Here is a 22,921-nt window from a genome sequence, read left to right on the forward strand (position 1 = left end):
CTGTGGACCACCCTCCCCAATACAGCACCGCCGAGAGCACTGCACCCCAGCGCCGAACAGGTAGGGGCCCAGGAGGCGCTTCATACGAACTTGCGGAAAGGAATGAAGGGATGGATCCCCCCAATCTCGGCCTCCTAGAGGCTTCAGGTGCGAGGAGCCTGGTGAGAGAGCAGTCCTACGGTCAGCGACCCCGGCCACATCCTGTCCCTGGGGCACCCTCCGCCGCGCGGTGCCGGGCCGCGCCCGCAGGCGCCAGGAGGGCGGAAGCTTCGGGGCCGGAACGCGCGTGCCGGGCGCGCGGGTTGCGGGGGGGCAGCTTAACAGGCCGGACCGCAGCGGCGACCGCGGGCGGGGCGGGGCGGCCGCGCGGTGTCGGGGTGGCGGCGGCATGGCCGGGCGGCGGGTGAACGTGAACGTGGGCGTGCTGGGCCACATCGACAGCGGCAAGACGGCGCTGGCGCGGGCGCTCAGCACCACGGCCTCCACCGCCGCCTTCGACAAGCAGCCGCAGAGCCGCGAGCGCGGCATCACGCTCGACCTGGGCTTCTCCTGCTTCTCCGTGCCGCTGCCCGCGCGCCTGCGCTCGGCGCTGCCCGCGCCCCCGGCGGCCGAGGCCGACGCCGAGCCGGGCGAGCCGCGCCTGCAGGTCACGCTGGTCGACTGCCCCGGGCACGCCTCCCTCATCCGGACCATCATTGGCGGTGAGCGCGGGCGGGGAGCCGGGCGCGGGGCGCTGGCGGAGCGGCCGCCGGGGAGGGGAGGCGCTGGGACTCGAACTCACGGCCGGCTGGCTTGCAGGCTTTTCGCACCCAGCACAACCGAGCAGGAAGGTGCTGTCCTTAAAAGAAAAGGTTTCTTTTCCCTTTTACAAGATGTGTTTGTAATACAGGAACAAGTTAAGAAAAGTCAAAGACTACAAAAAGGGTATACATAAAGAGTGTCAAAAAAAGAAGTCTCCCCCACTTGTCCTTTGGTCTTCTGGGTCCCATTCCCAGAGTCAGCCGCTGTTCCCCGTTTCTTGTGTATCATTTCAGAAAAATTCCATGTGAAGACAAGAATATCTGTGTGTATGTAAACCCCCTTCCTCCTCTTCTTGTTTTTTTTTTTTTTTTTCCGAAATGGTAACACTATATACACTGTTTTGCTCAACATTAAGGGCTCTGTATCTGTACATAGAAAGCTACATCATTCTTTTTAAAGGTCACAGAATTCCGCTGTATGCCTATACCAACATGTTCTTGCCTAATCTCTTAATGATGAACATTTATATCGTTTCCAGTGTTTGCTAACCATGTTTCAATGAATTTAGAACAGAAGTCTTTGGTGGGTGTGCTAGTGTATCTATAGGATAAGCTCCCGAACTGGCTGGGGCAAAGGGCATGTGTGTTTTCAGTCATGATGAGTACTGCCAAAATGTTCTAAGATGTTGTACCATTTAATTAATTTTTAATTATATAAGTAATACACGAATACATTCTACTTGTGAAGAAATAAAACATTACAAATCAGGCAAAAGTCCCCTAACTACCCCGCCTCTCTCCAGAGGAAGCCACTTTTAAACTTCATGGATTACTTTTCCAGACTCATTTAACTATACTTAAAATCTATGGACAGGGCTTTAAAACTTGTTTTGTTTTTAGAGGAAAAAGATCCAACAATCCAGGCACGTGGCACAAAACAGTGTATAGCTAAAGGAAGTCTCCCCCTCGCTCCCCACTCAGGTACCTGGTTCCTTTCCCTGTTCTGCATTTCCTTGTGTTTCCTTCCACCATATTCTCTACACCTACAAGCACATGTGGGAGTCTGCATTGGGCAGATGATTTTATTGGTGGGTCCCAGCTAGAGGGATGAGTGTGTTAAGTCCTTTTATCTCTGTTGTCTCCCACCTGTCCCATGCTGAGGTCATTTCCCCAGTTTACAGTAGAGGAAATGGAGGCTCAAAGAGGAGAAGGGACCTGCCCAAGGTCACACTGCCTGAAGTCTTCTACTCAAGCCATCGGATGAATATCAAGGGGCACTCGATCCTCTCTACTCTTTTCCCCTCCCCTTATAACTGAATTGTTTGGTCTCATCCAAATACATTTGAAGACGGGTACTCTGAGCCAGTCTAGATTGGAGGTGGAAGAGACAGGTTAAAAAAAAACGAGAAGGGAAATTCTTAGAGTTTTCTAGTAAATTGTGTAAGCGAGTGGCAAAGGACATACTTTTGCAGTCAGAACTCGGCTTGAGCCTGGCTTTCTCCCTTCCTAACTGTGTGACCTTTGAATCTAAATCTGTACCTTCCACACACTGGCAGGTCTTAGTAACCACACAGCTCTTTATTGGCTTGGCTTTTCTTGGGCGTTCGCTGCTTCCTGGGCAAACCCTGTGAGGAGTGTGGTGGTTATCATTGAACAGTTGAGGAAATTGTGACTTAGGGAGGCTGGTCGTGAGTGGCACAGCCCAGGTCTGCTTGACTCTGGAGCTAGAGCTCTTTCCCATGCTTCCCCAGGTCACTTAATACCATCCCCACTCCCTTCTAACATAGACATGCAGAGAGAAGCTCTTCATAGGACAGAAAGGGACTCAGAGGCCAGCGTGACCCTCTCAAACCAAATTACTATGCCCCCAACAATTTGGCAAGTCCTTGGTTAGACTATAAAATCATATAAGAAAAGAAGAGGAATTTTTCTTTTTTCCCTTTTTTGAGGAAGATTAGCCCTGAGCTGACATCTGCTGCCAATCCTCCTCTTTTTGCTGAGGAAGACTGGTCCTGAGCTAACATCCATGCCCATCTTCCTCTACTTTATATGTGGGACACCTACCACAGCATGGCTTGCCAAGTGGTGCCATGTCTGCACCTGGGATCCGAACCGGCGAACCCCAGGCTGCTGAAGCAGACTGTGCTTACTTAATCACTGCACCACTGGGCTGGCCCTGAATTTTTCTCTTGTATGTACAGTGTGGCTCTTACTTTTCTCTCACCTCCTGAGTGAGTAGACTTTCCTTCTTTTCTTACAGGCATTAAAATGTGACCTGAGCACATTGGAATGGTGAAACCAAGGCTGCTACTATGCTTCCTTAAATAGATCAGATTCCCACCCTCCTTTTCAGGGAAATGAGAGGAAAAGTATATATTTTTTCTTTTGAGGGCAAGGGTGCTCACATATGAGTACTTGCTCTGGCCCAGGCCTATTGCTAAGAACTTGCATCTATGCAACAACCCCAAGTTGTGGGAGTGTGGTGGGAGTACTAGCCCTATTTTTCAGATGAGGAGACTGACGCTTGGAAAGTAAAAATCCCTGGGCTGGTGTTGGAACCTAACTGCTACCCCTTACCTGGTTCTGGTTCACACCTTTAGTTATCCTCATGAGCCATAAACCCACAGACATCTTTGCCTTCTTGAAATGTCTCCAGAAGCCAAATCCTGGCTTATGGCAGAGGGACCTCCTGCAATTCTGGACCTTGTTCTTCCTCTGCTGACCACTTGCCTCCTCCCTATAATTGATTGCCCACACAGTAGGCAGTGTACTCCTTTTACAGACGTTCATCAGATCATGTCATCCCTCAGCTTCAGAACTTTCCAGTGGCTTCTCAGTGTGCTTAAAGTAAAATTCTGGCTCCTCTTTATGGCCTACAGGATCCATGGTCTGGCCTGTGCTTTCTTCTGTGTCTCTGCTCTTGCTCCTGACCTTCAGTCACATTGGTCTCATTTCTGCTTACCGAATGGGTCAGTCTTTGCACTGCTATTCCCTCTGGTATATCTGGCTTCTCATCATTTAAATCTGAGCTCGAATGTCACCTCAGAGAGGCCTCCTCTGACCTCCCTATCTAAAATGTCCCCACCTTTCTCTCCCCCTCATGCTATCTCATGTCCCTATTTTATTTCCTTGTAGCCCTTTTCACTATCTGGTACTCTTTATGTGTGTACTTGTTGATTGTCTCTGTCCCCCATGAGAGCAGAGCGGGAACCGCCTCTGTCGTATTCACCAGCATATTCTCAGTGCTTGTGGCGTGTGGTAGGCATTTGGTAAGTTCCAGATGAATGAAGCTGTGTGCCAGCTCCTGGGCCAGCCAGTTGTAGTGAGCAGAGAACCTTCTTTTTGGATTAGTGGACAGAAAGCGATCAGCATGAGGCCTGGCCTGCAGTAGGTATATATTGCATGTCCTCCCTCTAGGAGCTGACAGCAGAGCTGGAGAGAGGGCACTGTCCCATGTACAGCGGGACCTATTAGAGCTCTTTGCACATAGGACAAAAGCAGGAATAACTCACTTTGCTGGGGGGTGGGATATAGAGTATGATGGGGAAAGAAGGGCTTTCCTTGTGGAGGAAATGCCTGGACAAGGCTCTGAGGCTTAGACCTGCCATCTTGTCTGATTAGGGAATCAGATAATTGCCAGGATTTAGTCATGGCAGGAAATCAGCATGGTGTGGGGGGAGGTGTGCTGAAGATGAAGGTAGAAGGGTTGGTGGGCCAGATCCTATAGGGTGGTAAGTGTGGGGCTTAGATTAGGCCCTCTGTAGATTCTCCTAAGGGCTTTGGAAGGTTTTTAAAGCAGGTTTGTGACATGATCAAGCCTGTGTTTTAGGAAGAAGCAAGATTGCTGGACAGAGACTCCTACTGGCAGCAGGCAACGCACCTGTACCTAGGATTGCTGAAAGACTGGGCTCTTGTTAGAGTCCCCGGCTAACTCTGCATGATTTAGACCCCTTGCTACGTATATTGTCCCCAGTAGAGGGAAATTAGAATGACTGTCTGAGTTCCATGATGATATCTCTGAAGTTTAATAGATCTTAAATTAAAGCTGGGTCTCTAATTCCATTGCTTCCCCCGAAGTACTTTCACATGCAGAAAGAATCCTTACTTAACTTAGACAAAATTGGGTTTCATCTCCTTGATCCCTGTGGTCATAGATAAAACTTCCAAGTGGCGCCGGGGGTTCACAGTGACAATAGTACTTAGCATTTATTTAATGCTATCCTAGGCTGTTTTTGTTTGTTTGTTTAACCCTCACAGTAATCTTGTGAGGTAAGAGGTGATATTCCCATTTTACAGATGAAAAAGCAGAGGTCAGAGAGGTCAGGGAACACAGTTTGTAGGTGTCAGAGCTTGGGTGGAACGCATGTTGATCTGATCACACCGCGCATCCTCTGGCCTTCTCAGTGTGAATGAAAAACTATACCCGTCTATTCCAGCCCCTGCAGGAGTGTTTCAGGGCGGTATTTTTCTCTAGTTCATTTTAGAGTATAAATCTCTCAGGGTTAGAACTTCAAAAAGATTCAGTAATGTATGTTTTAAAGACTCGGGTGGGGCTGAGGGACTTGGACCCATCCTCAATCTAACTCGGGCAGGAAGGAGGAGAGCTGACAAATGCTGGTATCTTGGCTTGGCAATTTATAGTCCTCTGGCGGCTGCTAGGATTAACAGTGTATTGTCTCCCAGTCTTTTGTTCCGGTTGTTAATGAACAGCAGCTCTTCTGCCAAGACTTGTTGCCCTGATCTCTTGCCTCCTGTGCCCACCGTTTAAGTGATGCTTCCTCCGTGGCTTGGACCCTCTGTGGGACCTCCCTGACCGGAGCTGACGGGAGCTGCCAAAGCCCTGTAAGTGTGATTCAGGGTTACTCCCTTTGGAGGGAAGACAAGCAGCAGCCCTGGGGATTTCTGTCTCTGCAACCAGGGAGAGAGCATTCTTTGTAAAATTTAAGCTACTTTTGTTGTTGTTAGTGCCATCCGGTGGATTCCAACTCCTAGTGACCCTGTGGACAGCAGAGTGGAACCTGCCTGGTCTTTTTGTGCCATCCTCTCAACTTCTGGTGCTGTGTCAGACAATGCTCCACTGCTATTCACAGGGTTTCCATGGCCAGTTTTCTCGGAAGCGAGTGGCCAGGTCCTTCTTCCTAGTCTGTCTCAGTCTGGAAGTTCTGCTGAAACCTGGCCACACTGGGTGACCCTGCTGGTATTTGAAATACTGGTGGCAGAGCTTTCAACATCACAGCAACATGCAGCTGCCACAGTATGACAACCTGAACTGGCAAACGAGCCTGGGCCGCCTCGAATCTTAACCACTAGAGCACCAGGGCTGGCTTAAGCTACTTTGCCTTCTCTGTTTTTCCAGCTTTCTGTGCTCTTCGTCCCCATGTGGAAAAAGCGCTTGTCTCCTTGGCCTGTGTTATCGAGGAGTACACCCTGCAGTCTTTCTGAGATGTTCTCTTTGGACCCATGTAACAGGGCGTTCGTGTGTGTGAACGAATGTGTGTTTTCTACAGACTTTTTACGTTACCCTTTGGGCATCTGCACATAATGCCCAGAAACCAGTGTGGTACAAGCAAAGAAAACAAACTGGGGGCCTGGCCATGCAAGGAAATTGGGCATTATTCTAATGCAAAACCAATCAACCAAAGAAAAAAAGCACTTTTGGTTTTCTTTGCCCCTAATATTCTTATGAATCTGTGTGGAAATACATTACATTACAGTATTCATATATGTGTGCATCCTAAAATTTTGAGGCATATTTAAAGGAGTTGATATAAGCGGAAATGCTTAACCTTAACTTCTTTAGCTCCCAGAGTCTGTCAGGCCTTAGTTCCCTGTACCTTCGTGCTCACCCTGAGAGAGCTGCCTTTTATTTCCTCTCCTTTGTAAAAAGGTGCGCACCATCACTGAAGACTCTCCTCTCCATGCCACTTCTGCGACGCCCTCTGTCATCAAGTGAAGCTGGGGCCAATACTGATGTCTCTTGTGTTAACTTGCTTAAAGCCTCTTTATTTCCAGTAGGCCGTTGGCCTTTCTCAGTGCCAAGTGTGCTTCTATTGAAACACAGCTTTTTCTGCTTTGCCTGCTTCCTTGTCACTCAGTGACCCACCTGATCTCCTTCCAAGGTGGAGTGCCTTTAGCTGTCTCTCGGATACTCTCCAGTTGACGCTTGTCTGCAGCACTCTCTCCTGGCGCTGGACAGCAGGTGACTTTGCTTTGGTTTGGGTGACAGTGTGCAAGCAGCACAACCTCAGAGACACAGCCTTGAGTTTAAGTTAATGCAGAATGTTTGAGCAGGAACCAACAGGAAAGAAAAATGGAAGCAGCTAGTCATATTTCATTCTGTTGGGGTACATTTTTCTTCTCATAGGGCTTGCCCTTGAGAACAAAACATATCAAATGTTAAATCAAAGAATATTTTTGTAGTCATGCTAGGAATAGAAAATAATGCAAAGACTTTGCCTTCTTGAGGCAAATACTTTGCTGGAAGGTTATAATCAAAGTCAGAAGGAAATCATAGCCACAGCTTTTGGTAAAGCTGTAATCATTTAAGATTAATTGCTTTTAAATTTTTCAGTTAGCATCTCTTTTGTTTTCTGTCAACATGTCTCTTGGGTTTTTCTTCAAAATTACCCCATCCAGCTTGGAATAAGATTTGGGCAGGCATTGTAAATTAAGCCCTGAGACATATTCCCTGCTGTCATTCTTTTCTTGGCCAGAGCCTTGAACAGGCTGGGGATGAGGCACCCTTGTCTTGGAGCTCAAGTCTCTTCCCTTTGACCAGAAGGCCTTCAGGACTGCTGAAGATGACAGTATCTGTAGCCCTGGTGCTCTGGGTAATCCGGAGGCTCCAGTCCTGGAGAGATGGAACCTGACGTTTCTTAGGTGGCCTCAGGGTGGGATGGGGAGCAGGAATGAGCCCTCAGAGGGTCTGGGCTTGGATTGCACCTTGTGCCTCCACTGCTCGCCTGCAATGGCTGGCTTCCATCTGTTGTTGCCACTAGCCTGGAGTCGTCGCGGGGAGAGAGACAACATCTGAATCATCTCTTTAGCTCTAGGGCCAGACCAGGGCCTGGCACGGAGTAGATGTTCAATAATGTTCTTAGACATTTTTATTGAGATGAAGTACACATACCATAAAATTTGCCTGTTTCAAGTGTACATTTCAATGGTTTTCAGTATATTCACAGAGTTGTGTAGCCATTGACGTAATCTAAGTTGAGAATATTTTCATCACTGCAAAAAGAAACTCTATACCATTTGCAGTCACTTTCTGTTCTCCCCTCCCCCCAGGCCTAGGCAACCACTCATCTACTTAATGTCTTTATATAGTCACCTTTTCTGGACATTTCATATAAATGGAATCATACGATACGTGGCCTGTGTCTGGCTACTTTCACTCAGAGTAATGCTTTCAAGGTTCATCCATGTTGTAGCGTGAACTATATACTTCATTTTTAAAAAATCTGTTTTTATTTATTTTTAATTGTGGTAAAGTATATATTACATAAAATTACCGTTTTAACCATTTTTAAGTTTATGGTTCAGTGCCGTCCATCTCTAGAACTCTTTTTATCCTACAAAACGGAAACTCTGTACCCATTAAACGATAATTCCCCGTTCCCCTTCCCCCAACTGTGCTTCATTTTTTTTTTATGGCTGAATAATATTTTATTATATGGAAATACCACTTTTTTGTTTTTTAATCCATTCATCAGTTGAAGGACGTTTGGATTGTTTCCATTTTTGGGCTCTTATGAATAATCGTGCTATGAACATTCATATACAAGTCTTTGTGTGGACATATATTTTCATTCTCTTAGGTGTATACTTAGATGTGGAATTGCTGCGTCATAGAATAACTGTTTCTTCTTTTTGAGCGACTGCATACTGTTTTCCACAGCAGCTACACCATTTTACTTTCCTACCAGCAATGTATAAGGGTTCTAATTTCTCCACGTCCTCACCAACACTTGTTATTGTCTGTCTTTTGGATTACAGCCATCTGGGTAGATATGAGGTGGTGTCTCATTGTGGCTTTAGTTTGTACTTCTCTGATGGCTAGTGACGTGCAGCATGTTTCCTTGTGCTTGTTGGCCATTTGTGTATCTTCTTTGGGGAGCTGTCTTTTCAGATCCTTTGCCCATTTTTTTAATTGGGTTATTGGCTTTTTATTATTGAGTTGTAAGCGTTCTTTATGTATTCTGGATTCCAGTCCCTTATTAGATATATGATTTTCAAATATTTTCTCCCATTCTTTGGGTTATCTTTGTAATATTTGCATTAAATAATTGAATTGAGTCAAATTAAATAAATGAATATATATTGAGAACATTAAGTGTGCCCAACACGTTATCTGGGCTGTGGTAGGTGTGTAGTAAGATAGGTGTGTTTCTGGAAGGCCTGTGAGGGTCTCTTGTTTCCTTCCTGGATCTGCCCATTTCTGTCCTTAGTGCCTAGCGGGCGGTGGGTCATCCTGCCTGTTTATCCTTTGGTAGGTCTCATCCCATGTTAGGATCTTGTACAGAGTCTGGCCTGCAGATGTTTTGATGGTCCATATAATACTTGACAAATTTTAAAATTCATTTCCAGTGTTGAAAAATCAGGAGATCTCATATAACAACCCAGATTCCTGGCTTCTCTAGAAACGTAATTTTTCATATCCACAGAGCCATACTCCAATGTGGCAGCACTGGCCTGAAGTGGAGTAGCAGCTGAAGCTGGGTAGGAGGGGCATATGCTCTTTATATCTCCTCTTTCTCTTATGTACTGGGGCCCTGTAGACATTTGGGCTTGTAGCCCCTGTCTGTTTATTTATTTATTTTTTCTTTTTGAGGAAGATTAGTCCTGAGCTAACATCCGCTGCCAATCCTCCTCTTTTTTTTGCTGAGGAAGACTGGCCCTGAGCTAACATCCATGCCCATCTTCCTCTACTTTATATGTGGGACGCCTGCCACAGCATGGCTCGATAAGCAGTGCGTAGGTCCACATCCAGGATCTGAACTGGGGAACCCCAGGCTGCCGAAGCAGAGCACACAAACTTAACGGCTGCACCACCGGGCCGGCCCTTTGTAGCTCCTGTTTTGAGGGCTTTTGGCAGCCTGTATTATGGGATAGGATCAGATGGCACTGTTATTTTGTGTTTTCATGCATTTATTCAGAGATTCTACAAAGATATATTGTGCACTGTCTTGGATGTAAGGGCAGATACATACATGCCTGTTCTCAAGGAGCTCACAGTCCTGGGGTGGGGGCGGGGGGAGGTGAGGAAAGCAGGGGGCAGTACCAACAGCCAGTTACGACAAGATGCAGGGTTGTCAGGGCTTTATAAAGGGGAGCATAAGGTTTCAGCACCACTGCCTGGGACAGGTAGGAAGGGCGTCCCACAGGAGAGGACACTGGGCTGGGCCTGGAAGGATGACCCGAGATTTCTAGGTAGGGAAAAAGAAAGGACAGAGCAGCCCCAGGGAGCAGCCTGATCTGTCAGAGGTGAGAGCACACCTGGCCGAAGAAGAGGAGCAGCCAGTAGTTGCCACTTGCTCATGTTGGGGAAGTGAGAGTAGGTGAGGCCGGGCATCAGGGTCATGGGCGAGTCAGGAAGAGGGGCGGTCTCATGGGAACTTTGATGGATGGTTGAGATTTTGCCAGTGGAGAAGATGAGAGGCTTTCTGGCAGAGGACTGGAAGTGGACAAGGACACAAAGATACGAAGGGAGGACTGGAATGTGAAGTTCACGGAGGAGCGAGCAGGGTGTGAGGCCAAGCTGCAGAGGCTGGCAGGCCCAGGGCTCAGGAGCTTGAGGAGCCTCTTATTGGGGTGGGTGGGTGGGTTTTAAGCTGAGACATCTTTCTGGTGGCTTTTACTAAGACTCTGAGGAGGGGCCCATGACAAGTGGTGCGGGAGCCAGGCATCCCTGTCTCCGTTCCGACTGCAGATCTGGCTGGAAGTGAGAGGGAGAGGGACAACGCAGGCGGAATGCACACTGTCAGGAGGGCAAGTGTGGCTCCCTCAGGAGTGGGTGCAGATGTGGGAGTGCTGAGCAGAGGCTCTCAGAAGTAAAAGGGGGGATGGACGTTTGGGGGACATTTGTCTGCTGGACGCGGCTCTAGACCCTTGGTTATCTCACTTTACGCTGCCAGCCAGACTCCGAGGGAGGGCTTGCCTTCTACGCTGTAGCGCATAAAAGTGAGACTTGGGAGGTCAGCATAAAAGTGAGACTTGGGAGGTCAGCCGCTGGCTCCAGGGCACATGTTAGCAGCTCTGGAGGGAGGATTCACCCTAGTCTGATTTCCGAGGCCCTGGTTTGCCCAGGAGCTGCTCTCAGACCTTAGCCCTGCCTGCTTTGGTAGGAATTGTGGCTCCTGAGGATCAGCTTATATATAAGTCAATTTGTCAAAAATAGTGATTTCTGCTTCCATTTTCCCCCGGATTACTTGAGTTTTGTTTTTTGTTAATTGGGTCTTTTATTTTCTTGTGCTGTGTGATTAGGCTCCTGCTGCTTTGAAGTGGCCCTGGTTGGTGGGGAGGGAGGGGAGGACTTAGTTAACGTGGTGATGCTCTCTTGGCAGGAGAAGAAACAAGTTTCGCTGCTGAGAGAGGAGTTGACTTTCCCTCTTCCCGTATCTCTGGTGTCGTGATGATGCCTCTCTTGTCTTGGGGCTTCAGGAAGACTGAAATAATTTCCTTTGTCTCTAACCTCCTTCCTGAGGATATTTATTTGGTGGCATGCACAGGTGCTACCTAAAGATAAACCTGACTTTTTTCTTTTCAAATTAGTGCTTGGAATTGCTAGCATTGGCCTGCTTGGCCTCAGGAACCCACCTTGTCTGGCCTCGTGGCTTCATCCTTTACCATAGATTTATCTGGGTTGCTTAAAGCTCCAGGAGGGTCAATGGCTTGTCCTTGGTCATCTGACATTAGGACTAGAGCTCTCCCTTCCCAGGTATAGTGTAGTGGTGGCACTTAAAAAAATCAGCTCTGGGGCCGGCCCTGTGGCCCAGTGGTTATGTTCGCGCGCTCTGCTTTGGTGGCCCAGGGTTTCGCCAGTTTGGATCCTGGGCATGGACCTAGCACTGCTCATCAGGCCATGCTGAGGTGGTGTCCCACAGAGCAGAGCCAGAAGGACCTACAGCTAGAATATACAACTATTCACTGGGGGGCTTTGGGGAGAAGAAGAGAAAAAAAAAAAGGGAGGAAGGTTGGCAACAGATATTAGCTCAGGTGCCAATCTTTAAAAAAAAAAGTAGCTCTGCTTGTGGTCACTTCCAGGTGAATTTCAGGTCCTTACTCCACTAGCACCAAAGACTCTGTGTGTGTGTGTGTGTGTGTGTGTGTGTGTGTGTGTGTGTAAACACACAGAGTTCCCTATTCTCTAAAATGATGATCCAGAGGACCTTCAGAGACGGTCCTCAGATCTTGTGCTCTAGAGAAAAAAGACTTTACTTAAGAAGGACTCCATTTCTTGAGCACTTGCTGTTTGACTCTCATAGACAAGTAACCATGGAAAGACTGGGAAGGCAAGCTGGTGTTTGCCAGTGCACACGGTGTTTACCATCAGCATCCAGCGTGGCCAAGAGAGGGCTGACAGACACTTTGGTTGCAAGTTACAGTGTTTTAAAAAATCTGTTCCGGGGCTTGATCAGCACTTTCCAACAGAATTTCTGTGATGATGGGAGTGTTCTCTAGGGGCACAGTCTAGTGTGGTAGCCATGGCTGTTGCTTGCACTGTGGCTAGTGCAGTTGAATAACGGAAAATTTAACTTTAATTTAAATTTCAATAGGCAGTTCCAGATCTGCATATCCACTGCTTGCTGGGCTGGTTTCCCCACCAGTGAACACCGCCAGCCCTCAGACTCCACCTCTGCAAGACCACCCTCTGCGCTTCCTCACCTTCCCAGGGAAGGACACCTCCATTCTCCCAAGGCATGACCTTTGACATGATCCTCAGCATGTCCTCTTTCTTCACCTTCACGTGAATCGATTCCCAAGTCTGTCCCTCCTCCCTGTCCTCTAACCTGTGCAGGCCTCCCCGTCACCACAGCTGCTGTCTCGATAGGGCAGGCCTCCCCGTCAGCACAGCTGCTGTCTCGATAGGGCAGGCCTCCAGTAGCTCCTCACTGGACAAGTACAACATTCCTTCACATAGTCTCTCTGATTCTAGCCACACTCTTGGAACTATACTTCCCTCTGTAGCGAAGAACGCTTCTAAATTGCTACTATAATTTTACTTCCCTGCTTAAAAGTCTTCAGTTGCTCTCCATTGGTGTGAAGGCCAGGCTCCTCAGCTTGGCACGTAAGGCCTTTCCTGATGGGTCTGTGTCTCTCTGTGTGCGTTTCTCTCAGGACTGCAGGCTTAATGAACAACTTGCAGGTCTCTGGACAGACAGACCATGCTCTCTCATGCTGTGTCTTCTGGCTACATGCACTTTTCTGGGAAGCCTCACTGTTGGCCTTCCCCAGCCTGGATTAGATGACCCTCATTTGAGGGCCTGAAACATCCTGTGCGTACCCCTAGGATCTCATTTTCTCCCGTCTGTTGTCATTTTCTGTTTACTGGATTATGTCTTCCTCTAAATTGGATTCCTTTGAGAGCAGGGGTCTGTTATCATTCAACTCTATCTCCAAGGGCCCAGCACAGGGCATGGCACACAGAAAATGTTTGATGCCTGCATATGTGAATGAGTGAATGAATGAATGGATGAAGAGGTCATTTCCCACTGCTTGCAGCAGTTTTGCCCACCCTCCTGTGGTGCTTTAAGCCACTGGCTAGAGTTCACGGTGGAGGAAGCCTGCCTTGAGGTTAGACAAGTTAATCTTTCAATGGAAATTCAATCCTCGTATTTCATTTTCAGGCCACTTTGCGTAGCAAAGTAGTTTAACTCGGAGCAGATTTCTGCCGTGCTGATGGTTAATTTCATGGCCCACAGAGGGTCAGCACACTAATGCCGGGAACACGGCGACCTCAGTGCAGCTCACCGCACACGGTGAGGGCCCTGCAGCCCTGTTGTTTTAGAGAGCCAGTTTTCAAACATCCTCCAGTGGGCTGATTTTGAGTTAACAGGGGTGACCTTTTCGAGAACATTTTTAAAAGCTATAACATAGATCCCTCCCAGACCGTATATTTTCCTTTCTCCACGCAGTTCAAAGGGGCTGAGTTGTCTCATAGGTTTTTGCCGGCAATCTTCAGCTTGACCCTGGTTGTTTAAATCTGCCGGAGGAAATTTGAACAAACTTGTACTTTGGTAATTCTTCTGCCTCTGTGAACCTTTAACCTTAAGGTTTCTTTCAGAGCCAGGGGCTGCATTGTCACCAGTCGTCCCTGCTGGGGCTTTCAAAGGGCATTGTCTAATGCGTCTGTTTTCACTTTGCTACTAGAGTTCTTTTGAGGAAGGGTATTAATTCAGACCTGATTCTGAGACAGGACGAGGACTTTTAAACTTGCCCCAGAGCTTGGGGACAGGGAAATGAACATAATGCAAGCCTGTGGCCAGTGGCAGTGATTGTTCTGCAAATAGTCTGCAAAGGAGAAGGGAGAGGAGGCCCTCCAAAGGTAGCCTGAGCATGTTAGCTGTCCAGTGGGTGACCTCAGCTCTGCCCAGGTCTTGTTTGACAACATGGCAAAAAGAAGTCCCTGTTTTTGATGTCAGGCTTTGGGCCTGGAGTTCCTCTTGAATGTAAACTTCCTAGAGTACCAGGTTTTTATAAACCTGGGAGGCCGGATGTGAACTTGGGTCCATGTAGCATTACAAAATGCTCGTGTGATGCGGAATTGGCTGGGGAGAGAGAAGGTGGCTCCTGAAGGCAGGAGGCGGGGATTTGATGCTGCTTCTGTCGTCCTGTCCTGAGTGTCTTGAGTCCCCTTCATCAGCTAGCCAGTTTCACCATTTACTTTCTCATGTTTTTTCTCAAAGGAAAGCACAAGGACACCTGAAAATTTGTGACGTCATAGTCATAGGCCCCTGTGGGCTTTGGGGCTGGTGTCACGGGTGTTGTAGTGTTTGAGGCCTGACTCCTTCAGTCTCTCACCAGACAGCTCCTTGCTTGTCTGTCACCTACTTTTTGCAATAGGTTGGGGGCTGTTTGAACACCTGGCCTGCTTCCTTGCTTTCTTTCATTTCTTTTCCCAGAATTCTTAGTGTCCTGAAGATTTGGCTAGGTGACCTTATTCCTTAAGATTAGACATTGTAGAAGGGAAGGTGTGCCATTACATTAATTCATTCATTCAGCAAATACCGAGCAACCTGCTCCGTGCCATGTTGGGTTTACCTTGGTGAGAAAGCCACAAGTGTTTCCCAGGCTTTCCTGTAGCTCACCATCTAGTAGTGGGGGAGGCAGACGTTACAGAAGTAAATAGAAATGTGCAGAATTGTAACTTGTGATAGTACTATGAAGAACAATACAGGACGCCTGCAGAGGGACTGCTAGTCGTGGGGAATCTCCTTTAGTTTGGAGGCTAGGGAAGGCGTTTCTGAGGAAATTAAGTTTAAGCTAAAATCTGAAGGGTGAACAGGAGCTGGCTGCTGGAGTGTTGGGAGCAAGTAGCACGTGTGAGGTTCTGAGGTGGGAACCAAGCTGGGGCTGCTCCACAAGTGAGAGGGTGCATCTAGTTGAGTGTGTCAGAGCCAGTTTCCACCAAAGGACTTGGTATGGGGCTGGTATACGTAGACAAATATGTCATTTGGACTCTCTGTCAGTCTCGGTCTTGCTAGAGGATAAAGCAGCTGCACGTCTTGTCATTCTGATATGAGAACAGAGCGAGAGGGAAGAAGGCAGCAACCCGTCTGGTCTCCACATGGCCGTCCTGCTGGGCTTTATCCACCCTTAGTCCTTTTCTGGTACCGTACCCCTCGTTTTCTTCCCATGTAGAGGGAGTAGGAGTTGGCAGGTAACTCTGGCGTAAAGTGGTCCAGACACTTTTCACTGCTCTGTGACTGTTTGGCCATTTAACATTGGCTCATCAGAGATGGTAAGTGAAGTAGCTCAAGCTGCTGGCGCCCAGCCCACCGTCTGACTTCTGGTCGCAGCCCCTAAATGTTTTCCTCCATCCCCTTCTGGGGTGCCCACTGGGTTGAAGGAAATACACTGGGGGCAAACTTTGCCTTTTCTTTCTCTGGAAGAGTGTGGCATGAGATTTGGCTGTCCTGGCTTGTGCCTGGAAGGGTGGAGAGGTGGGTACAACATTTGATGATTTGTGGTTCAGAACCGGAACTGGAGACCCACTCAGAGAAGACGAGGGCCTCACCCTGGAAATTCCTACCACACAGGCCTGGCCTGGCATTGGACTTGACTGGGTATTTTTCTGCCTTTGATTTTCTCAAATTCTTTTAATAAGGGAATAGTAGTTTACATCCTTTAAAACTCTCTGGAGATGCCAGTTTGGTCTGGGGACAGAGTTCTGTCCCCAGGTTGGTAAAGAGAATGTCTGCAGGTTACTCCCACCGGGTCAGGGCTCTACAGAAAGGAGAAGAGAAACACGTGACTGAGCTTTAGGGGATTCCTCTGAGAAAGAGCACCCGGGTTCCCCTTGCCTTTTTTTTTCCCCTCTAGAATCAAATGGAATCTCTTTTCCTGGCAAAGATTTCCTAGATAAAAAGTACTACATATTCATTATTGTAGATTCGTTAGTCATTTCTAAAAAAGTTTTTAAAAGTACATAATAAGAAAACTTGCCATGGTAATCAATAAAATTTCCTTTTGAGGAATGAATATTTTCTAGGAAAGATAAGAGTCAGTTATATTTGGTCTGATTTCTTCAGTTGAATCTTCCGCTCTTCCTCTTATCTTGAAATCTGTCTTGGAAGGCAATCTGGGGACAGTTCAGTAAGCACCCTGGTAACAGATGCGTGTCATCCTTTTCCTGACACATCTCCCAGTCTCTGGAGGCAGCTGTGCAGCTGCAAGCTGTCCACGGGGTGGTGGGTGGAACCATCTCCAAGCAACTCCAGGACCGTTCGGTGCACAAGAGGGCAGTGTTTGCTTACGGTCCTGGTGGAGATGATCAATGTGTGGGTTAATGGGTCAGCATAGTCAAAATGACCTCAGACTTTTTCAAGACAAAATAAACTGTAAGCCACAGCCGTGATGGCTTCTCACAGACGCCTTTGAGTGCCTGACCCCTCCGAAAATTGCTGCTTGCTATCTTTTTTCCTTAAAAAGAAAAATATTTTCTCTCAACATTTATTATTATTTTTTTTAATCAATGAAAATATGGTTTGCAGCCTTGTACCTACAATGGCAGAGGTTTAAAAGTGTTGTGAGGGGGCCGGCCCCGTGGCCGAGTGGTTGTTTGCACGCTCTGCTTCAGCAGCCCAGAGTTTCGCTGGTTCAGATCCTGAGCGCGGACATGGCACCATTCATCAGGCCATGCTGAGGTGGCGTCCCACATGCCACCAAAAGAAGGACCCACAACTAAAAATATACAACTGTGTACTGGGGGGCTTTGGGGAGAAAAAGGAAAAATAAAATCTTTAAAACAAAAAGTGTTGTGAAAGCAAAACAACTGCTTTTTAATTAAAAACCATATGGAAAGATTTCTGTTGGAAGCAAGGGGTCAAATGTATTTTCTCCCCCTTCACACCAGTGTAAAGATTATCTGACTTAATGCTTAAAGCATTTGAAGATGTGGGCTTCAGTCATCAACCCTTCTACACTCAGTTTTCTTTTTCTGCAAGTTCACGGTATTAACCAAAGCAGGGAATTTCCAGCAGAAAAAAAAAGTGACCTCCCTCCCACCCAGAGACACAATGTACTATCTGAAATAGGCCATGTTTGCTTTTGAAGATTTTCCTATTTTCAACTCTTTTTGGTGTTTTTCTGTAAAGACTTTAAAAATCCAGAAAGAGATTTATTGGTGTACAACCCCCATCCCACCAGATTCAAATCTATGCCAGAATTGGGGTCTCACACCTTTTTTGTTCCCCTCAACCTGAAACTACTGACTTCAGCTACCTCCAGGATGTTAGCACTCAAAAGAGCTTAATGTACAGCAGCAGTGGAAGATCCAGCACCCTGAGGAGATGCTAGAGACCATGGGGGGGCGGGGTGGTGAAGTGGTGAGAACCTGTGCTGACAGTGGCCTGGACCTGGCTCTGGGGATTCCAGTGGCAATGCCACTTCATCTCTCTGAGCCTGTTTGCACACCTAGAATTCAGGTGGTTATCTTCCTTGGGGTGGTTGTATCAGAGAAAATGTGTATCGAGCTTGTGGCACGTAGTAGGGAGCAGTTATCATGATGTTGATCCCTCTGGCCCTGACCAATTATAAGCATATGGGTGTGGGGGGGTCATTGGACATGAGGCTAGAGACACAGACATGGATGGTTGTTCGCTTATTTGATTCACTAAGTGTGTCTGTTGCTTGGCCCCTCTCAGCAACTGCAGCAAAGCAAAATGAAATCTAGGTGGGGGGGTGTCACACTGCCGCGCCAGTCCTCTGATAGCCATCGAGGACAAAAGCTGGGTTCCAAAGGCTTAGCCCTATGTGAAATCAGATGTCTTTTCTAATCTTTTCTAATCACAACATAAATCTTCCGAAGTGAGTGTGTCCATAAGATAGATGCTGCATACACTGTGGAATATATTAGTTAGTGTGACATCCTCCTGGTCCTTAATTGATCAGTGGCATTTAATGCAGACTTTGACTTTGACAGCGCTGAGTGAGGAGAACCATGGGTGGCCTCATTTGCTTCCCCATGAAGCTCCTGTCCTGGCTTTTATTAGAAAGGTCTGGGGAGGAAAGGAAGGTTTCTGAGCTGCAGGCTTTCCAGAGCGGCTCACACCATGTTTTTCCAGGAACGTAATTTCTGAAAGATGCCGGAACCCTCAATTTCCAAAGAAGCCCAGTTTGTAAGGGGAATGAGAAGTTGTTTGTGTGTGTGGATTCTGGGTTGTTTTCCGTGCTCAGTCCCTACGGCGGGGTTGGCAGGCGGGGAATGGGACACATGTTCCCTGGTAGTAATTTCCAGTCAGATTCTTGAATGCCTTGTATACTCTGGGTCACCGTCAGCTCATAATGGAGCAAAATTGAGTGAGAATTCCTGCAGTGAAAGACGTGAACGGCACATGGAGAGATATGATGGTAGAGATAGAGTGCATTCTGTGAGAAAATATTTCCAGTGCTATCTGTAAAATTCAGATTGAATAACCATTCTGAAGTGCTCCCTTTTAAAAGAGTTTCCTTCCACAAGCATTGCAGGCTAAGTAAATACCAATAATTTTTATTTCCCTTCGTCTTATCGGTCCCCCTACTGAAATGTTCCTGCACAGCCTATCTGGTCTTTTCAAGTGAACATCAAATGATTAGTGTCAGCTTCCAATTTGAATTATGATCCGCGTTTCAAAACGCAAACTGCTGCTTTGCTTTTGCATTTGGAGTAATTATCAATATTTACCAGTCCTGGAGAAGAGTTGCAAATGGAGGAAGTCCTGCTGAAATTGGTGTCCCCAAATGAAGATAGCAGGGAGCGGTTATGTGTGCCCGTGTGTGTCTAGTGGCAGACGGGCTTGCAGGGCCTGCCACTGGACGGCCCGTCTCTCTGGCTCCAGCCATATCTGCAGTCTCTCACAGAGGGCTGAGGGGACTGTTGGACCCAACTACACAGACATCTTTAGGGGACCGGAACTCTGATGTCTATAGGAAATGCTTGCTCTGGCCTCTGCTCTCTGAGCCCCTCCCCTCTCTCTTTCCTCGAGTTGTGCCACGGGCCTGGTGGGAGTGCCCTTTGGTGAGAAGGGCAAGAGAAACTGAGGGCTGCTCCAAGACCTTTGTGGACCTGAGGCCCCACCCCACAGCCTAGAAGGCAGACGAACATGATTAAAATGTATTGGCATCCCACGTAAATACATACCTACATCCATGTTGAATCCCAAGTATGCTGGGTGGCATTCTCTTATGTCTTAGTGGACATTTAATTCAACTTTGAGTAATTCCAGTTTTTTTAGTCTGCTTTTTGTATTTTGGAGTCAGTAAAAATTTTTGAGTTTGCAAACACTGTAAACTTTGGTACTTTGCCTGTCATGCCTAATTAATGGCTGCCTTTGGGAAATCCAGAGGAGGTTTCTGAGACTTTGCCTCCTGGAACTTCCCAGAGAGTTAAGAAGCTGCAGCACATAGGCTTGGGCTCTGGAGTCAGAAAGATTTAAATTGGAATTTTGGTGGTTCTCCTAGCTTATTGCTTGACTGTGGACATTTAGATTTTTTGAACCTTGGTTTCTTCACCTGTTTAAAAAAGGAATAATGCCTACCTCCTGGGTGCGCTGTTCAGATGGCAGTAGTGACTTTGCTGCGGTTGGCATCATTCTGGGTGCATGGTAGAGGCCCACTGCATGGAAGCAGCCCTCATGGCCGCTGTCGCCTGCAGACTAGCACTGCAAGGTTTGGCACCGCAGTGTCTGCACTTCTGAGGTCCTTGGGGGAGTCAAACGCCCTCTTCCCCCAGCACGGCAGACAGCAGGAAAGAGCATTGAAATTATGCAAGAGCTATGTTTCAAAGAAGGCAATGAAATTCTTGAATTTTTTAAGGCACAGAAGAGGAGGGAAAAAAATAGATTCATTGTGTTACTTGGCTCTTCAACAGGATGCAGGACAAAGCTGGCCTCTCTCCTGTCTAATGTCATCATCGGCATTCTTTCTTTCTCTTTTTCTTCTTCTTTTCCCCTCCTCTTTCCCTCCACTGCCTCCTCCTCCCCCTTCCTACTTGTACTGCAACAAAACCCCCCTTCTCTCGAAGTCGCTCTCAGGTTCTGAGCTTGGGATTCAATCTCGTGCTCTGGACATGCTCTAATGCTGGGAATTATTTCCTCTTTTGTGGTCTTTGGTCTCTTCTTCAGTGTTTCCTGTTGCTTTCAAAGGGAGGTGCCAGGTGCCAGCCTGCGGCTGTTTTTGGGGCTTGTGAGGACTGCCGTAAAGAGGGTCTCCGACAGGCATGCAGGAGCTCTTGAGCTTTGGGGAGTGTGTTGTCGCCGTCCCATCGTCCTGTAGCCAGGGCAGTGGAGTGGGGTGACAGGACGATGTGGGAATGAGCAAGGTTTGGAGGAAGATGGGCATGGATGGAAAACTGTGGACTGACTTCTGGGGTCTGAGGCCAACTGGAGGCTGGCAGACACAGGGGGGAAGTTCTGTGGGAGAGCTGGTAAAATTCAACCTCACCTCACCGTTTAACGAGTACCAGTAACGTGGGCTCTGCCAGCCCAATGCAGTGCAGGCTTTGGGAAGCCTGGATGAAAAAGGCATGGTCTCTGCTTTTGGGACACTCAGTGCTAGGAGAAGCCTGCAGGCTTCTCTTTCAGAATCAGGCAGTTCAGCTGTGAGCCCCCTGATGAGGAGCCCGGTTACTCTTCTATCACCTGTGACGTGCTCATGCCAGGGGCCTGAATTTGCGCCGGGTCCTTCTTTCCCTAAAGTGGCTGGTGACACTATAAGTAGCTGTGCTTATTTATAAAAAGTAACGGAAAGAGGCCTGGGTTTAAACCCCAGCTCTGCGGTTGACTTGTGATGAGGCATGCTCTGAACCTCAGTTTTCTCATCTTCAAAATGGGAGAAGCACCTTGCAGGTTTTGTAATAATCCATTGAGATAAGCTATGTAGAGAGCTGATCTCAGCGCCTGCAACCTACCAAGTAAATGGTGTTAACTATTATGATCATAACTAAATATGATTTGATTTTTAACCTTTAAAAGATTGTTCATATAAAAACAAATCATTTGTCAGAAGTCTCATTTATTTTAGGTTGGGAAGGCAGGCTGGCTGGCTGGTGTCTGATACCATATGTAAGATGTGATTTTTGTCTCTACTTTTAAATTGGTGATAATGTAGTTGGAGAGAAACTAAATTAGCACACTTGAAGCAATCGTAGTGTAAGGACTTAATTGTGTTGATCTGCCTGTAAGATCGTGAGTGCAGCTGGAGTGGAGAGGAGGAAGGGCCGTGCTGTGGGAGTGATGGCACAGAACCCAGAAGAGAAATGTGGATGGTTTCTTAGAAAGCACGTGTTTTGTCTACCAGGAGAGATGGGTCTGCAGAAGCATTGGCTTGTTTTGTGTTTGGAAGCTGATAGGTGCCAGTCACTGCTGAATGCAAATGTGCCAACAACATGTGATCGAAGGAACTTAACTTTTCTTGAAATGATTTATGCATCAGTATTAAAGAAAAAAAACACCCATGAAGCAGCACAAAACAGCATAAATGCAAATGTGGTATAATTTAAAAAGCTTGAGGTTTAGAGTCTGAGAAACTGAATCTAAATCCTGGCTTCAACATCTGTTAGCTGTATGATCTTGGGCAGATTACTTACCTTCTCTGGGCCTTGACTTCCTGGTCTGCAAAATAGGAAAGAACTGTTTTAAGGATTAGAAGAAATGTATCTGGTACATGATAAGCTTTTAATAAACACGGTTATTGTTGTCACCGTTACTTTTCCTACTGATAATAAAGACTCCCAGCCTCTGTTGTGACTCTATCTTGCCTGCTAGAAATGTGGGCTTCCCTGAGATGCTATGGTTTTTTCTGTGGTATAAATGAGTTTACTGGAGCATTGATTCAGTGTTTTGGAGAGGTTTATAAGTGAATTTATATGACTAAGTTTTGGAAAGCTCTTTTTTGTTAACTCCTTCTTTTAAAACCAGGACAGAAAAAAGCCCTTAAAAGTGTAATATTTTTAGAGCCTGAGATAGGCCTATATGTATGCCTGGGGAAAAATTCAGAAAATGCTAGTTTTTCTAAAGACTTGTTGGGGCTGCCCTCCTTTCAACTAGGGAAACAGTTTTTCTCCCTGAATTTACTGTTTGTTTTCTGGGCACATACACTTCCAAATATATCAAATATAAATGACACATTTTTAAGTTTTTAAACTAACAATAAAACATTAGACCTTTACAGTAGTTTTAAAAAGGTCTTGCTGACTTTCAGTTTCCCCTAGGTTTGCACAACTCTGAAATTTCTGGAAGCTTCACATTCTAGCTGAGCCAGAAAACACCTCTATTTAGGGATGGCAAAGAAGGCCATATCAAGCCACATCTTATTACATCAAACTCTAAAGAACCTCCTACTCTTACATTCTTTTGTTTTGCTATAGCACAGATTACTTAAACTAAGTGGAAATTGGCTGTGAATTTTTTACGGTATGGTGATGCTGATTTTGGTCAAATTTGTCTTAGAGGAGCAGGCTCAAGTTTGTTTTTATAAATAGGAAA

General features: G+C 46.9%; 1 protein-coding gene across 2 annotated transcripts in view; it reads left to right on the top strand.

The window, feature by feature from the left end:
* The first annotated feature begins 305 nt into the window (after positions 1–305).
* EEFSEC (eukaryotic elongation factor, selenocysteine-tRNA specific) overlaps positions 306–22,921 on the top strand; it is a 258,706-nt gene continuing 236,090 nt past the window's right edge. Inside the window, exon 1 of one of the 2 annotated variants that reach the window (XM_008531735.2) lies at positions 306–701. In XM_008531735.2, coding sequence (XP_008529957.2) covers positions 389–701 — 313 coding nt within the window. In that variant the 5' untranslated portion in view covers positions 306–388. The remainder of the gene's footprint in view (positions 702–22,921) is intronic. The other variant, XM_070576451.1, reaches the window with a different exon arrangement.

Source organism: Equus przewalskii, chromosome 15 (assembly GCF_037783145.1).
Source record: "Equus przewalskii isolate Varuska chromosome 15, EquPr2, whole genome shotgun sequence".
Taxonomy (NCBI): domain Eukaryota; kingdom Metazoa; phylum Chordata; class Mammalia; order Perissodactyla; family Equidae; genus Equus; species Equus przewalskii.